We start from the raw sequence: 18,531 nt of genomic DNA on the forward strand, positions 1-18,531 counted from the left end.
TAAAGGTCCACTTGGCTGCTGTAACCATATATATATATATATATATATATAAAAATCATCAAGCAAGTATCATTTTTTGAAACTGTCATAAATGATTTCCCTCTTGTAAAATATGTAAGCCCACAATGGGAACTAAACCTGGTACTTTAAAAAAGTATGGGTTCCCTTTTTTAATCTATTTATAGAGCCACTTTACAGCATTTCTCATGGAAAACTTAATTGCCGTCACTTCAGCTGGAAGGGTTAGCTGATGGCAGTCTTTTTCTGCAGTGGAGCCAGTCACTGTTTTTTAATTGTGCAGAGACGTTTTAAAAATGCACTCTTCATTCCGCCCTAAAGTGGTCTCTGAATTTCACACTCATCAAATCATTAATTTACCAACCTTCTTCCCTAACCCCTCTATGCCAGCAGAGCGGACTTATTTGTTAGATAATACAAGAGTCGCTTGCAAAGATCTTTTGTTACTTAAACAATATACAAAACCTAAAAAAGGCTTTGGGACCACCCATTACTTTCTATTGGTTGGCTTCACTGTCAATCTTACTTTCTTGCATATTATTGGTAAGCGCATGTGAGCGAGTGTCAGCTTTATTTTTGTGTGTTTGTCTCTTGCATGGAGCATGGATGAAGTACTCACTGATTTCTTTATTAATGTTCTTTCATGGGTCTTGCAATAGGATTGTGGTTTTTGTTTCTTGCAAGACAACTTGATTATGGGTTGGTGAGAACTTTGTAGCATGCAAATTACATTATATCATTGAGCTATTTTTGCAAAGTGTGCAAACAAGTAATACATTTCTTTACAATATAAAATAATTTTCCCGCTACAATGTTGCCTCTAAGCCCTAAGATTGGAAACATAAACCTTTTGAAAATGTCACATTTGATGATAAATAAAACCTCCTCTAAATTATAAAACAAGTAACCCACACACATACATTTTGGAAGCCTGTCCCTTTAACCAATTATGAAGCTATAAACCTACTCCTTTACAACAGTTGCTAGACCCAATGTACTTTTAAGAATTAATGTTTGCTACTGTCACACATTTACTTATTTGTTGGTTACCTGTTTTATAATTTATAGGATGTTCAATTAATCATCAAATATGTGGTGTTTTCAAAATGTTTGTTTCACCATTACTTCTATTTACCTCAACCCATCCCTTAACCTTAAATTCAACGCTACCTCCCTTTACTTCTACCCACCCCTAAAATCAGCCTTGCCTCCCTTTACCTCTAGTCATACCTAAACCGTACAATCACCCTTGCCTCCCTTTACCTCTACTCACTTCAGCAAGTGGTGTCTTCAAAAGGTTTTGGTTTCACCCTTACCTCCCTTTACTTCTACCCACTCCTGAACCCTAAAAATCACTCTTACCTACGTTTACCCTTACTTACCCATAAAACGTATGCTATAATTATTTTTTTTTTTTTAAACAGACTGGTGTGGTAAAGTACTGCACGCTAAAGGTACAAATACTTGCCTGGGTGGTACTCGTCTGCAAGGTAATGACCATTTCCCCTCAGGCAAGACACATACACCCCCCCCCCATTCCTTAGACACTCTCCTGCCTTCACCCGAGCACCGCTTAATTGTTTTGTGGTCACTGTTGGTTGTTTTATGCCCTTTGGTATATTTGGTGGGCACCTTTGCCCCCCTCCTTCCCCTTCATGCCCTGTACTTTAGGTCTTGTCTGTGACAGTGTATGCACTGTCAATATATTTTTGTTCACTTACAGGGAGCTTAAACCCTTTCCATTGGCCCTATTGGTTGGTTTCAGTTTCTCTCATGTCTTCGCTTCTCTTTGGTCAGCGATTGCCTGCTTCACTTTCTCATTATGTGCTTGACCCTGCCCTGGATCATGGCCTAAGTGCGGTTTCCCTTCCCCAGTGTCTTTCCATCGCTTGTTGCTTTCAGATTTACACTTTTTCCTTTTACTTACACCCCTTTCCTGCTTCCCCTTATGCGTTAGCTCAATTCTCCCATCTCCTCCCCTCCCGCAGTATTGCTTGACCAGTCTTCCCCTGCCACCTTCCCACCCTTCGTCACCCCTTTGGCCCGCAGAGATAACAGCACCCAAAAAGTCAGGCCAATGACTATAGAGAGGCTACAAAGACACAGACAGGGCCGCACTCCCTGTTCAGCAAAGTTTTTTAACTGCGGTTTTTGGTTGGGAAATACACTGTAAACTTTAGGTCAGAGGTAAAATAAATAAAAAGTAAGTTTTTTCCCTGAATACAGTTTAGGTATGTGAGTTTCAGACAGCACAGCCATGCCATGATCCTCCTTACCTTTGACAATTTCAGACCACTTTAATTGCAGCCCTTGCACCAGTTATCAATGGAGGTTATCATTTATTTTGGGTATTATTGCTTGATTTGTGTTCTGTCTAGCCTATGGTTCACATTTCCCGCCCCATTATAAGGCATAAAGGTGTATTTTAATTTCTTGTTGGTTTATGGTTGCTAAATAGGTGTTCTTGTCATTTGTTCCTGAACCCCGTTTTTGTGAAGGCAAAAAAAAATCCATGCTAAGAAAATGGATTCACTGCCCCAAGTGGTCGGCGTTGGTCACATCATAGCGCTTCCCGACTGTCAGCCATGGTGCATAGCAGTCGCGCTGTTGTACAAAATAGCTAAAGACTGACAAAGCCAATAGCTATTGCTTAGGCAATGCTTGGTTTTATTTGGATAAAACCAAAGCTATAAGGAAAACAAATCAACTATTAATTACCTATAGTCATATAAAACAAGGACTGACTACTTCTGAAAAGTCCATATCCAAATAGACAGTGGCATGCATTTCACTATGCTACACACTTTCAAGTAAGTCACTGCCAAGGAAACCCAGTGCTCACTCTGCAAGGGGAAAGCAGCCTTTTCCCACTGGCTGCTTCAGAATCCCATTGCCTGGCGGAAATACCAACAAAAACTCTGTCCCATTTATTTAAGTTAAAACAACATTAAGGTATAAGTGGGAAGTCACTTGTGCAGCGGAAGTGGGGGAGGCACAGGAAACTTTTTTTTGTGTGTTGTGGTTCATGCTGTACTCCCACGGACCTCCCGTAAGGTATTGCTTAAGTAGATAACGGGTAGGATGTTCAGGGGGTGGTCAACCATGGGAGGTTTACCAGCAATAAATGCTGGGAACCTCCAAGAGACTGCTCGCAGGCTCTGTAGCCAAACCCACACACGGCCTGGGAGTTTACTGCCACTTGGTCAAATATATGCTCATTGAAAGAGTTGGGGGAATATTTTCAAAACAACTCAGGAATTCACTGAAAAAAAACAAAGGGTAAATTGATGTTAAAGTTAGGTATTGTGATAAGATCTTACGTTAAATCAAACTCACTGAAAATAACAAATGTTAAGGTGCCCTCTTAGTATTAATACAAAAACGAATTTTGAAACAAAAAACACACACTTATTGGTTGATGTGTCAAAGAGGACATCAGTCCTATTTATGCGGTCTTTGACCTAAAGCATTGCAATTCTGCAACAGTCAGCACTTAACAAATCTCCACAAACAATTAAGCTGGTTGTAACATGTGTGATTAGGTTCCAAGATGAAATTACATTTCCTATCAGACTGCTTTTCAGGTATGTACAGACTTTGGTGTTTGAGATATGCTTTGGTGCAATTTACACACATCATTGTTATTGCATGATGGTTATGTTGGATTGAATTGTCTTGATTTTACAGTGCGACTGGCTCTCCCATAGGAGCATCCTGGCACTGATGAGCCTTAAGTGACTCAGAAGGGAGTTCCAGGCCTTAGCCCCTAAGACAGTGAATAATTTGCCTCCTCTCATTTTCAGTCTAAAAAGGTGTGGTTTAAGTAAATTGGCCTGGGAAGAGTTCAAGGTTCTACAAGTGGTACAATGAGTGAGCATTCTAGTGAGAAATTCCAGGCCACTTTGATTGTATGATCTAAAGGTCATCAGGACAATTTTGTAGAGTACTGGCTTATGGATCGTCAGCCAATGCAGGGTTTTTAAAGCTGTGGAGGCGGACGATCTTACCAGAAGTTTAGAAACTGCTCTGGCTGCAGCATGCTGTATAACTTGTTGCATCCACTCGATTATGGCAGGCAAGCAATTTTTTAAGTTCGGCTCTGATCCCAGAGAAGATTTATCTAATGATAATACCCAACTGGGTATCATCTGCATATGAGATGGTATCTATTGCAAATTATGTTATAAGGGAAATTAGAGGAGCCATGTAGATATTAAACACCACCACGGTTAGTGAAGAGCCCTGAGGTGACTGTGGTTTCTTCTGACATGTAAAGGCACAGCTTAACCAGCTACGGAGGGCAGATCAGAGCTCTTGCAATGGATTGGGAGGGACTAATCCTAAAACAGAACCCTAAACTTTCAGCTTCTGTTAGGGAGCTGAGATTGAAAGTGTCTACCTGGAAAATGTCTCTGAAGGTAATAGTAAGCCCTCCTCCCTGACAACCAGGCCTGTCGTGTCTGGAGATGGTGTAACCTGGGGGACGAGCAAGAGCAACAGCCGGGTTACTCCATTCCTTTAACCAGGATACAGTAATGAACAAGAAGTCAACTTGCAGCTCTGAGATGAGGTTGTGGGCTTCTTGGGGATGTTTACTGAGGAAGCGAGCGTTAATCAGGCCACCCTGCAGTAAGCATGTCTTTTGAGCCAGCAAAGGTGCTGGGAATAAGAGATCTAATGCCCCAAAACGGGCTTTATATTTAATACAAGAAACCGGACCCTCGGTCTCGCTTAAGGCGATAGTAATGTTGCAATGTGTCGAATTTCGGTACAATTTAAAGTGCCTTTATGTTCAGATAAGGGAAACATGGACCTCTCACTGATGATCCCACAAACATCCAAACTCCTTGCAGGAAACACTCCATACCCGACTTGTGGATTTAAGGTGGAGCTTCATAATAACAGACAGTAAATTTCAGGCACCGATTTATCCAGTATAAAGCATCCAGGCGCACAGCAATCTTTTACGACTAACTTTCCACTTACTCTTGCTAGCTTCGTCTCTGAACCGGCTGCTTCATACCACAAATAACACTGAGCCACTTAGGCTGATCGAAAGTTTGCAAAGCATAACTCTAAAACTTGAGCATTTGGGTAAGCCAAAAATGTGCACTAGACCAAAGGCTTGATGAGATTTGCAAATCGGTGAATGTATGCTATGAGGGCCCAAAGAAGATTTGCAATGTAGATGTAAAATCACTTACCCATGGTCTTTGAACAGCTTCTTGGCCTTTTCCTTAATAGATTTTAAGCATATAGTTCCTCTGCAACATAAAAGAGAAAATATGTCTCAAATTGATAACATTACACTGATATTATTTCCACTTACTTGCCATTAACACACGGGAATGCTGGGATGGTGTAAGATGGTGTTCCCTTTCATGATGTACCATACCCTTATTCCTTCTTTCAGGGAGTTTTGTAAATCAGAACAAACAAATACAGTTATTATTTGATTTACATCTAAACACGTAGGACCAAATTAAGAAATTTGTCCAGACCTACCGGTAATGATTTCACAAGCTTTTGTGCTATGGTGAACTGATCCCAAGCCCCACAAAGACGGGGCTGAGATATATTATGGAGCAGTTCAATTGATATCTTTAGCTAACGCTTTAAGATCGGATACAAAACTAAAACTTTCATAGAATCCCTAAGGTATCTCTCAGCTACTATCTGTGTCAGGTGTGTGTTGCAGATGATAAAACAGTATTTCTAGAGAAGTCCAGGAATGTCAATCATAAGGAGGCATAGCTAATACTGTGAATTGCAAAAGGGAAGGGAAGGCTAACATGAAGGAGTTAGTAAATGTCCATTTACAGGAAAATAAAAGTAAAGAAGTAAAGGTTCTAACTCCATAAAGCTGACTGAATTCTGAAATTCCCTTGATACTGTATGTATATATTCTATAACCCATTCACTCCCAGCACCGGAGGACCATCCACTGGCTTCCGACTGAAAAACGAATCACCTTCAAGCTACTCACCCACACGTACAAAGCCATACACGTCAGACGGGCCTACCTGAACCACTGCGTCTCCTTCAACACCCCCGCCAGAGCCCGCTGCTCCGCTCAACTGGCTCTGGCCACTATCCCTCCCACTCAAAAGACCACCGCCCGAGGACAATCATTCATCTACATTGTAGCAAAAACCTGGAACAACCTGCCCCTATACCTCAGACAAAGCTCATCGCTCACTATCTTCAGGATGAACCTCAAGACGTGGCTCTTTGGATGAGGCTCTACCTCCCCCTCTGTGTTCCCCCCACCCCAATCCCAACCTCCTTCAACACTTTGAGACCCTCACGGATGAGTAGCCACGCTTTACAAAAAACAATTCATTGATTGAGTTCCCTATACTGCACCTTTGATCTTTCTGAATTAAAGCAAACACTTGACATTTTGGATATGGCATTTAAACAGCACAAAATGGGTGGTACAAGTTTAGATTGCACAATTAAAAGCTCATAAATAGGTAAGGAAAGACCTTAATTCCTCAAATCTGTAAAACTGACTTCACCTTTCCAGATCCAAATCCAGTTAAACCCCTGCAAAAATCACATCACAATGTAGTGAGGTAAGAGAATACAAAGCAAACAACACTACACTAATATTTCCTGTTCATATAAAACAAATTATATAATGTAAGCCTATTAGGAGATAGAATTTAACATTTCCTACCTATCGTAACAAAGTTTCAATTCAATTAAGGACACAAAGCGAGGATCAGGCTGTTCTTTCTTCATTTTTATTTGCCAGCAGCCCAGTCTGTAAACAGTTTATCGTTAAACTACATTTCCCATGAAATCCTGGGAAAGAGTATCGAGAAAAACTGTTGTAAGATCCTCTACGGACACCCTCACCCTCTTTCTTCCTGCAACCACAGCTAATGCAGTTGAAAATTACTCCTGTTTAGTGGAGTCTGTCCCTGAGAAAAGACAACAACAGTGTAACTTGGGTTTGTAGACTTTAATGTTTATGCTGTTGATTTTGGGCTGCTGTGCAATAAAATGGAGAAAGATAATACACAATCCTAGCCTTCGTGTACTTAACAGAACTGAAACTTTCCTTCATGATAGCTAGGAAATTCTCTTATATTTCTTGAGCTTTCTTTATGTTGTTCCTTACCACTTCTAGAGACCATTCAATATGCATTGGCTCCACATCTAACCAAGAAAGTAGTTAGCATATGCCAGTCAGTCATTAATACTTTATTCGGTTAATAAAAAAACAAAGCAGACAGCACACAGAATAAAAAGAAGAAATAATAAATACATTTGAAAAACACATGCCTCTGTAAAATCATACTGAAATTAAAAACAACATTAGAAAAAAAAAAAAAAAGACAACTTTGGCATTTAAGATGCATTTTCCTACTCCTGAGAGCACCAGATACAAAACTGCCCACACTGAAATTAACGAATATTTGACAAAATTTAAGGTAAATTAAAGCAAGTCTAACTTGGCTAAAGCCCATTCTCTCAACAAAGGAAAGGCATAACAATTTCATAATTCAGCATAGTGGTCACAAAACATAGTGAGATGCATAGTATTGTAAATTTTCTTAGGTGCACGTTTTGCAGCTTGAAGAATCTTCTTGATTCACACGCTGTGCGTTATTCTGCCATCTAGTGGTTGGGGCCGGAATTCTAAGTCCTTCTTCTCTTTTTGTTGGTGGGTGCTGACGCTACCTCCACCATTTGGTGACCCGGTGATGTTGCTCTGCTTCCTCCAGAAGCTGGCAACTTTGTTCTCCATCTTCAGATTCTTTCCCCCCCCCCCCCCTTTCTTGGAGGAGTAGGGAGGGTTGTTTGTGAATCCAGAAAATTCTTCAAGCTGCAAAACTACACCTACAGGTAAGAAACTTTACGTTTTGAAGCATGAATCTTTTCTGGATTCACATGCTGTGCACAGATTATGTAGCAGTATGTTCCTTTTTTGGAAGATGGATAGAAGATGGACTTGAATTTGTGAATAAATGTTTTAGAATATTCTGACCCATTTGTGCTCCCTTGTTCATTTGGATGTCTATGCAATAATGTTTTGTAAATGTGTGCGTGGAGGTCCATGTAGCTGCCTTGCAAATTTCTTGTAATGGTCTGCTTGAAAGGAAGGCGATAGTTGCTTCTTTCTTCCTTGTTGAGTGGGCTTTAGGTTTTACTCCCAATCTTCCTCTCGCATTTGACGGACATATTTGGATTGTCTTCGAGATCCATCTAGCCACTGTACCCTGCGAAGGAGACAAGTACTAGTTTTGATTTCCTGTATAGTTTTGTTTTTTCTATATAGAACATTATCGCTCTTCTTGCGTCTAAAGTACGTAAAGCTTTCTCTGCTTGATCCTTTGGGTTTTGAGAGAAACTTGGTATTTGTATACTTTGGTTTAAATGAAACTGAGACACTACTTTTGGGAGAAATTGTGGATCTGTCCTCATAACAATTCTGTCCTTATGTATTTGCATGTATGACTCTTGGACTGTTAGGGCCTGTATTTCACTCACTCTATGCAAAGTGAGCATTTTATGTGAAGCCTTATGCAGAGGTTCAAAGGGTGGTTTAATTAATTGTGTTATTACCTGGTTAAGGTTCCATGTGGGTGCTAGTGTCTTTCTTGGAGGTGAGATTTGTTTTGCTCTTTCCAGAAACCTTTTTTATTAGAGGTGCTGCAAAGAGACTTCTTCGTAAGTTACCTCTTGTGTAGGCCACTATTGCTGCTAGGTGTACTCTTAATGAACTGTAAGTTAGATTACTATCCATTAGATGGATTACGTATTTTAGTACGCTTTCTGGTTCTGGGTGTAGGACTCTTCCCCTGTCCATGGATAGCAGGTCTTGTTTTACTGGTATCTTTAGAATCCTTCCCTTTGCTAACTGAATCATGGTCAGTGCTAACAATCATCAATTCCGTGTTTGTCTTGCCCACTGTGGTGCAATTAAGATTAGTGTTATTTCGCTTCTCTTGCGTTTGTGGATAACCTTGTGTAGAAGTGGTATTGGAAGAAAATCGTAAGCAAATTTCCCTGACCAGCTTATCGACAGGACATTTCCTAGCGACTGGTGGTGATGTTGTCTGGACGCAAAGTTTTGGCTTTTTTCGTTCTCTGGTGTTGCAAACAGGTCGATTTGAGGTGTTCCCCACATTTGGAAGATTCTTTTCAGCACCTTCTGGTTCAACTCCCACTTGTGTGAACAAGATGCTTGTCTGCTGAGTTTGTCTGCTTCCGTATTGTATTTTCCCAGCAGGTGTATTGCTATTAAGGACATCTTCCTTTGTATGGCCCAGTTCCATATCTCCTAAGCTAGTCTTGATAGCTGTGGGGATTGAGTCCCCCACCACCACATGTTGATGTAAAACAGTGTTGTCTGTCTGGATTACCATTGATTGCCCTGATAGATGCTTCTGAAATGCTTTTAAGGCTTGGAACACTGTTCTCAATTGTAGTATGATGATGTGTTGTACTGCTTCCAACTCCTTCCAAATTCCTCGGACTGAGTGAATTCTGTGAGCTCCCCAGCCCATATGTGAGGCTTCTGTTACTGTTTTTGAAGGCGTTGGTTAATGAAATGTCATTGTTTGTATCATATTTGCTCTGTTCCACCACACTATCTCTGTTTCTACTCTCTGCATGACGACCACTAGATCTTCCTAACTCCCTATTGCTGGAGAACAGCATGCTTGCAGCCATTCCTGTAGCGGGCTTTTGTGTAGTTTTGTGTATGGTATTAAAGGGATGCATGATGCTATCTTTCCCAGTAGTTTTCCCACTATCCTCACTCTCAAGACTTTGACACTTCCGGTATTGTTGAATCTCTGCTATCAATGATATGGTTCTATTCTCAATGGAAACACTTTTCCCGGTATTGAGCTTATTCTTGTTCCCAGAAACAACTTTTCTTGGTCTGGAAGTGGGGATGATTTTTCTATATTTATTGAGAATCCCTAGGTGAACAGACTCTATTACCTGTGGATGTGTTCTTTGCATCTTTCGTGAGAGTCTGCTATCACAAACCAATCGTCCAAGTACAGATACATATGTATGCACCTTCTTCTGAGGGAGGCTGCTGCCAGAAACTTTGTGAAGACTCTTGGTGCAGATTGTATTCCGACCACCAGTACTGAAAACTGGAAGCGAGTCTCGTTTACCACAAAGAGTAGAAATCTTTTGTGGCAAGCAATCATCTTTTAATTATGTAATTGCCATGAAATCTCCCTCTTGTAGTTGTGGAATGACCTCCTTTAGAGTTGTTATCTTGAATTTCTGCATCTTTATGAACCTACTTAAAAATACTAAGTTGAATATTGGACGAAGTGATCTGTTCACTTTGGGGATCAGGAAATAGGTTGATTAGTTTCTCTTGTTGATCTCCTGTCTTGGCACTTCCTATATTGCCTTCTTCAAAGTGAGATAAAGGAGAGTGGAGTGTTAAAATGGAGTAGAGTGGAGAAGGACAGAGTTGTGGTGTGGTGTAGCGCTGAGTGGGGTGGAATGAGGTGGAGTGTAAATAGAGTGGTGTAGTGTTGTAGAAAAAGTAGCGTAGAGTGTAGTAGACTTGAGTGGAATAGTGTACAGTGGAGCGGCATAGTGTTTTGGTGTGGAGTGGCGTAGAGGGTGTTGTGCACAGTGGAGTAGTGTTGTAGAGTGATGCAGAGCAGAGGAGACTGCCATAGAGTGGAGTGGCAGAGAGTGAAGTAGTGTAGCAGAATGGAAAGGCGTGGAGTGGAGTTGTCAAGAGCATAAACTAATCTGTGCCAAGGATTCCACAGGAGCAGATGCACTAGCCCAATTTCCTTCTACTGTTGTGATTCCAGAATGAATTATAATCTAGGACGGAGGGAAATAGGATGGGAAGTAAGAGAGAGACCACCTTCAGAGACAGGTACATTTAATGGTTTCTTAAGCAACGCTCTTCTCGAGGTATCTTTCTAAACTTCTTAAAAAAAAATTCTTACTGCACCCAAGTAAAACATCAAAAACATAACACTTTACTTTGGTTTAAAGTCTCTTAACAGTTCAGTCACTCAATTCACTTATACTCCCAACCTGCAACACTATTGCTAATGCTAGCTTCTTTCTGTTGTGATATAAAGCTGATTTCTTCAACTTGGCATTTCATGAATGAGAATATATATATATATATATATATATATATATATATATATATATATATATATATATATATATAAATCCACTTTAAAAAAAAAAAAAGTTCCAGGGACATTATAGTTGGGTTCTGAATTTACTTGCACAAAACCAGAGAAATTCAGCTGTTTGCGTTATTTCCAGCAACTATGACTTGCGCCGTCCCATTCAATAATTTGTCTTCTAATGTTTCATTGATTTTTTTTTTTTATGTTATAAAAAAATTTCTGAGTGCTGTAATATCTGGGGTAATTAGCAATGCATGGTAAGGGCACAAGTTATAGTTACCTTAGGCCGCAAGTTTGAGTTACTTAAAAAACTAACTATAACTGCTGACTTTCTCTGGTTCTGAACGAGTAAATTCAGCTACAACATCCCTATAACCTTTGGCTTTTTAATGTGAATTTCTATGTTTTTAAAAACAATTCTATTTCCTAACTATAACGTCCCTGTAACCTTTGGCTTTTTTAGTGAATTTCTACTTTTTTTTCATATTTTTTTTAATGTAAAGTAGAATTTTCATTACATACGTTACACAATTTTAGACTTGAGGCCCAGCCATCTCTCCTGGGTGCCCTCCATAGAAACCAGTGTGCAAAGGGACCATGGGAGTAGCCTCAAGGCCCTTGCAGTCCCACCAGCCTCTCTGCCTCCAACAGAGAAAACCTCAGCTCCCAGCATGCAAGAGCTGTTTGACAGCTCTCGCTAGGAGGAACCGGAGTGTTTGCTCTGACTTAGTAGGAGTTCTCAAAGGCCTTGCAAAGTCAGAGCAAACAGCTACGTCCCAGGGGTGGGTACCCCGGGACATAGCAGGAGCCGGCCATGGCGAGTGGCATTGCCCAGTGCCATTATTGGCTCTTCGAGGAGAGACGCTCAGCCCCCCTCCAACCATATACTTTTCCCCCTGGGAGCTGGTGCTTCCTGGGGCCGGGGCGGTGGCGGTCTGAGCTTTGGCACCATTTGATGAATCTTCACAAAACTTTCCAAAAAAGTGTATTGTTATTATTGTTGCACACAGAAAGATCAGTCAGCGGGGGCTGAGAAAAAGGGGGAGGGCGGGGTGTAAAAAGACATGCATTTCCCATATTAATTGCCAGAGGAGTTTTGAACACTACTACAGCCCGAACTGCAGAATGGAATTACAGCAAATTTAACAGAAAGGTAGCTTTCGGTCCGTAAATAACGCTTTTTGTTATTTGGTGTAAATCCGTTCAGAAGTTCAATTTCTCTTAAAGGAAATCCACATTTGTATATCTAGGGCCGCGGATTCTCCCGCACTACTTTGCGAATATTATGAGCTCATGCAGATATCTGAAGAGTTCTGATTGGCTGCCAACATTTCAACCAGGAAATGTTGCAGCCATCTTAGAACTCTTCTTTAGCAGAGTCGCTAAGAAGAAAAGTGAAAGAAAAAGAAAGGCGTCAAGGTAGGGTGGTGCTGGGGTCCCAGAGGGACCCCGCCAGGGCAAAAAAGTGTGTATTTAAAAAAATGTTTTAGGATGGCTGCGCGGCCCCTATCGAGGAGCCAGTAATGGCCCTGGGGACTGCCAAACCCAGGGCCGGCTCCTGCTTAGTCTCTGGGTTTCCAACCCGCAGGACACAGCTGTTTGCTCCGACTTAGCAGGAGATTTGACAGCTCCCTCCAAATCAGAGTAAACTCCGGTTCCAGCAAGTAAGAGCTATCAAACAGCTCTAACCTGCTGGAAACAGAGGTTTCCTCTGTTTCCCTGCCCGACGAGACATGCGGGCATTGAAAGAGGCAATAATTACTTTTGCGGACAGGGAGCTGCATGTTTAGGAGCTTCCTGTCTGCAAAAGCAATGCCGGCTGTTGTAGGAGGCGGTGAGCTGGCTGGGACCCTTAAGGCTCTTCCTGCAGTCCCCAGGGTGCAAAGGGCACCTAGTGACATAGTCGGGCCTCGGGGGAAGGGGTACCTGAAGCCAAATTCAGCCAGGATGAAGCCCTGGGGCACAGCCTCTACGGGGCCAAAATCCGCCCTGGGGAGGGGGGCGCACGATGGGGCTGCACATAGGGTTGGGTAAGGTTATAGGGGCTTGGCCGCATGCCAGGCCCTGCAGCCAACCCCGCTGCAGAAGTCCGAAGGCCGTGTGCGGCGTGAGATTGGGTAGTTATTAGAGAAGGCAGCAGTCCATGCTCCGTGGTCAACCTCCACTGTGTGCAGGCAAAGGCCAGATGCAGCAGTGGTTGGATTAACGTATAGTAAGGAAAATTACTTTACCTTAAAAATGAAAAAAATAAAAATAAAAAAAACGTAAAAAGTGACAAAATGTGGAGTAGCGTTTAATGGATTAGAGCGTCAGAGTGGAGTATCATGGAGTGCTTAGAGTAGAGTGAATTGGAGTAAAGTACAGTGGTTCAGAGTAGACTGGCGTACACAGTGCATTAGTTTTGAGTAAAGCAGCATTGAGTCCATTGGTGTAGAGTGCAGTGATGTAGAGTGGTGCAGAGTAGATTGCAGTGGCACAAGGTGGAGTAGTGTAGAGCAGATTGTTTTAGAGTACAGTGAAGTGGAAGTGGCATTGGGTGGAGTGGTGTAGAGTGGTGCGGTGTGAAGTGCAGAATAGATGAGTGGCGTAGAATGGAATAATGCAGAGTAAGTGGTGTAGAGTGCAGTTGTGCATTGGCACAGAGTGGCATAGAGTTGAGTGGTACTGAGTAGAGTGCAGTGGCGTAGAGTGTAGTGGCCCAGAGTAGAGTTGTTGAATTCAGTGGCAGAGGGTGCAGTTTTGCAGAGTAGTGTTTACAGTGCAGTGGTACCGAGTGCATTGGATCATAGAGTGGCGCAGAGTACAGTGGTGAAGACTGCAGTGGTGCATAATAGAGTGAGGTAGAGTGCACTGGCGTACAGTGGGGCAGAGTAGAGAATCAGAGTGAAGTGGAAGAGGGTGCAGTGGTGCACAGTAGATTAGAGCTGCGTAGAGTGGATTGGAATAGAATGTAATGGCGTAGAGTAGTGACATAGCGTACACTGTCAGAGTGCAGCATAGCGGCGTAGAGTACAGCAGAGTGACAGAGTGCAATGCCACAGAATTGAGTAGCATAGAGTTCAGTGGCAGAGTGCAGTGTTGCAGAGTGCCATAGAACGTAGTTGTATAGAGCACAATATTTGAGAGCGCAGTGGTGCAGAGTAAAGTGGAACAGAGCACAAGGGCGTAGAACAGAAGGTTGCAGAGTACAGTATAGTGTTGCATAGTGCATTGGTCAGAGTAGAGTGGCGTAGAGTACAGTGGCATGGAATAGAGAGAGACAGCGTGCAGTGGGGTAGAGTGGAGGGGTGCTGAGTAGATTGAAGTGGTATAGAGTGCATTGTTGTGGAATGCAGTGGTGATTGAAGAGGTTTAGAGCAGATTGCTGGAGAGTGCAGTGGCTAGGCGTGCCGTGGTTCAGAGCAGTGTGGGGTAGATTACACTGGCATAGAGTAGAGTGGTGTAAAGCAGAGGCGTGTCAAGTGAAGTGGCACAAAGTGGAATGTTGCAGAGAAGAGTGCAATGAAAGTGTGGAGTGGCGTAGCTTGCAGAGTAGAGAGCAGTGGCGTGGGGTGGTGCAGAGTGGAGTGCAGTGGAGTGGGGTAAATTGGAGTATGCATGCCATTACTGACATCACATCTTCAAATAAAATGTTCATTACACTTAGAAATGTTAATTACACTTGCACAGACATACAGTTTGACTGATAAAAGTATACAGCGCAACAATAATGTGTGGAAATGTCATCATTTATTGCATTGATATGCTCATACTAAAAATATTTGTTTCCACCACACTTTAGAATTGCCAAAATATTTGCTTAATTTCTGCTTTCTATGGTGTGAAATACCTGCACAGTTCATTTACAGACATTTAAATGTTTTGTGCTAGAAAAAAACAACATTGTACAGCCTTGCCTCCATCACACACCCAAGTAGCCAGCATGATTGTCACATAAATCCTCTCACTTTGAAGTCAAGAGAAAGAAATGTAAACACCAAACTCCCTCTGGAGACAGACTGACATTTGACCTCTTTCTTGAATGCACAGCAAATGTGACAAGATAAGAACAAGATTTAAGGGCCTCTTTACCGAAATTCAGTACAAATTGAAGAATACAGTAAATAAGGTTTGGGGAAGGGACGAACTAAAGCTGGACAGCCTAAAACAAAGAGCCAGCAAACAGAAAGCAAGCAAATGTGAGATGCAAACCACAAAGGAAATGGTAAGCAATGGGCAGAATGCATTCCCAGCTAAGCTTTCCAGACATCCCCAAGATGTTGTTGGCAAACCAGACAGATGTGCTGACAGGTAGGCTTCGACCTAAAGAGACATTTGGGTATGCACAAATGTGGTAAATAAAGGCCTGTGACAAATGCAGGACACTGGAGTTAGTCCTAGTTTTCACTCTCGGACCACACAATCTACCTTTTACATGGGTGCTAACATTGCAAAGGTACAGAACTGCTGAGTTTCACAATAAGAATGGATGGTGAACAAGTTGTTGGAATGGTGAATTGTTTGTGCACTGTTCGCAATCCCTGGAAAAAAACTGCAGGGCTCGAAAAATCTACTTAACCACTCGCTATGGCAAGTCATTTTTTATTAGGTCAATCTATTTTTAAGACCTACTTGCCCCTTTTGGCGAGTGGACAATGAAAAGATTCCCTCAGAAAGTGAAAAAGATGCCTTTAAAGCATGTTCTTGTTACAGGTGCTCTGAGTTCAGAGACAGAGGGCAAAAGTCACAGTCTTTTTCCATTCTGACTGCAGAGTTCCAGGATTGTCTAAGGTAACCTGTCTGACCAGCTATAAAAATTGTGAGTCTAGGTGGGTTTTTCCTAACAGACAACATTTAAATAACTAAGTCAACTGTGCAAAATTTTCAAAATACATTGCAGTGGCTATGAAAGACCATTTGTTGTTCTTCAGTGTGATGAAAAAAATATTTTAATAGGATGAAAAAAATAAGAAGACTTTACGTGGTGCTGTGCAAATGATAAACATGTTTCCTGAAAACCAGTTTTCACAGATTATTAATACAATACATTGTTTTATCAGTAAAGTTGTAAGTTAGTGGAAAGGTTTGTGGACATTTCTTGGTAATTTACTGTCTGTAAATGCAAGTGTGCTACCACATCATTCTTTAATAAAATATTTATTGAAAGTGAGTGTTTAAACAAACTGGGAAATACTTCTGCCCTGAAGGCAATGCTATTAGTAAACTAAGGCAAGTCACGGATCATGCATACCCTATATGTGGGCTAGATTCCTATTACATGGAGCAAACATTTAAGGCCAGATTTACAATGTTTTTGCTAAGCACAGCGCTGCAAACCTTCTTGCTGCACTGCCCTGCATCAAAACAAAAAGGGCAGGAATGTGCTGTATATATGAGATATGGTGCATTCCTGACATTTTCCCCTGCACTAGCACACAAATTGGTGCAGTGCGCCAATGCAGGCACCCTTGCACCGTGGTGCAAGGGTGCCTGCATTGCGGGGAAGACCGCTTTGTGCAGGAAGGGGCACCTTCTAACACAAAAACAAGCCCAAGAGGAGTTTTCCTCTTTCTATGCATGCTGCGAAATGCAGCACACACAGAAAGAGGAATTAAAAGGGAGAAATAAAGATATTTCTCCCAGTTGCATCACTTCTACTCCACCCCTGGAGTGGCGTAGGGTTTTGAGCATTCCCATGCTTACAAAACCTTGTAAATCTGGGAATGTGTAAAAATCCATGGGTGTTGAGTGGGAACACCCACACAACACCAATGGAAATGCCTACCCAACGCAAAATAAGGCAACACAGAGACTTGCGCTGCACTGCCTGACTCCATATCTACAAGGCCATGTAAAGCCACGCAAAGTGGTTTTGGGTGGCCTTGAAGATGTGGGTCAGCAGCCTGTGCCGCCAATAGGTAAAAAGAAGTGACACATCGGTGGCGCAGGCAGCTTGTAAATCTGGGCCTTAGTCTATTTAACCAAACAAAATACTTCTTTGTACAGCAAAAATGCTGAACTCACGTATTTGAAGGTGCACTCATGTAAGAATGAAGGAAAAGGCAATTCTGTCAAATTAAATATTTGCCTAGGATCACACAATCTGAGACCCGATTACGGGTCAAGTACATTATAGTTAGGTGGAGTAGATTATTCAAGTTACTCGACCTGCGCAGGAGGGAAGGAAGGAAAGGAGAGAGAAAAGCACTAGACATAAAACCTGGTGAGTATAAAGGGCATCAAATAGATTTAGCAGGCTACTTTTGGGCGTAGATGGATTTTGGTGGGTGGAATACATGGGACAAGAAATACGTCACGTAAAATAGTGATCGAATTTCAGATTGGCCACATCAAGAAATAGGAATTAGATGACCGCCTCCACTGTATTTTACAGATTGTAACAGGACATTTTGAAACAGAAGGGTGGTGCAAGGTAAACATAAACCAAAAAGGTTGTGGTTTTATGAAGAAGATGAGGGAGAAGTATAATATAGTAACATGTTCAACGATCAGTACTGGAAGCTTCAAGGATTTAAACACCAGATAATGCTAAAGGAAGACAGGTAGGGCAAAGAGTGAGGAACATTCTTTTGACATATAGAAATAAACTGGAGGACGTATAGGTGAATTCTGAAGGAGAAATAATATCAAATCAGTTCAATAATCACAATGAGTGGCTCCCTAGTAAACATCAAATAATTCAGAAGAACAAAGAATATTTATGAGGCTTATGTGAGTCGTAAAATAAAATATACAGACTACCTGGAATCCCCTTCCAAACCTGTATGGAATGGGTCCAAACTAGTCTGTGGCAACTACTTTCTTTACACTCAATTTATCTAGTACTTGCCATAAAACAGTGCTAAAGGATAAGTCTAAGCATCTAACATTTGTAACCCTGAAGGGGATGTTTCGATACAATTCAATACAAGGGCATGCCATCTGGCTTAGTCAGTGTGTCATCAAAGTTTAAAAAGTTTATTGATGACTTTTAAAGGAGTATGTGGAGTTGTCAAGAATGCATTAGCACATGTAGAAAAATTCTGGGGCTTTCCATTTTCCATGTAGAAGCTGACATTGTAATCTATAATACAATGTCAGCTTCTGCGTGGAACCTGGAAGGCACAAGTGGTTTAGTGTTCAGTTAAAGGGGCAGAACTTCCAGTTGCTGCTGTACACATCACTTGTATGGAAGTGGTACAACATCTGGAATGATATTTCAGTCCCCGCTAAAAAGTAGGTGCAGCATTTGCTTTCAAGCATCCCTAACAGTGTGTGTGTGTGTGTGTGTGTGTGTGTATATATATATATATATTTTTTTTTTCCACTGAAAAAGCGAAAGGTTACAAAGACATTATAGTTCGGTTCTGAATTTACTCGTACA

The 18,531-nt window shown here is 41.6% G+C and overlaps 1 protein-coding gene across 1 annotated transcript in view; it reads right to left on the reverse strand.

The window, feature by feature from the left end:
- The window catches only part of ELOC (elongin C), an 82,680-nt gene that overhangs the window by 44,813 nt on the left and 19,336 nt on the right, over positions 1 to 18,531 (reverse strand). Inside the window, exon 2 of the mRNA XM_069220364.1 lies at positions 5,223 to 5,282. Within this exon, the coding sequence (XP_069076465.1) occupies positions 5,223 to 5,226 (4 nt within the window). The 5' untranslated portion in view covers positions 5,227 to 5,282. The remainder of the gene's footprint in view (positions 1 to 5,222; positions 5,283 to 18,531) is intronic.

Source organism: Pleurodeles waltl, chromosome 2_2 (genome assembly GCF_031143425.1).
Source record: "Pleurodeles waltl isolate 20211129_DDA chromosome 2_2, aPleWal1.hap1.20221129, whole genome shotgun sequence".
In the NCBI taxonomy this organism is placed as follows: domain Eukaryota; kingdom Metazoa; phylum Chordata; class Amphibia; order Caudata; family Salamandridae; genus Pleurodeles; species Pleurodeles waltl.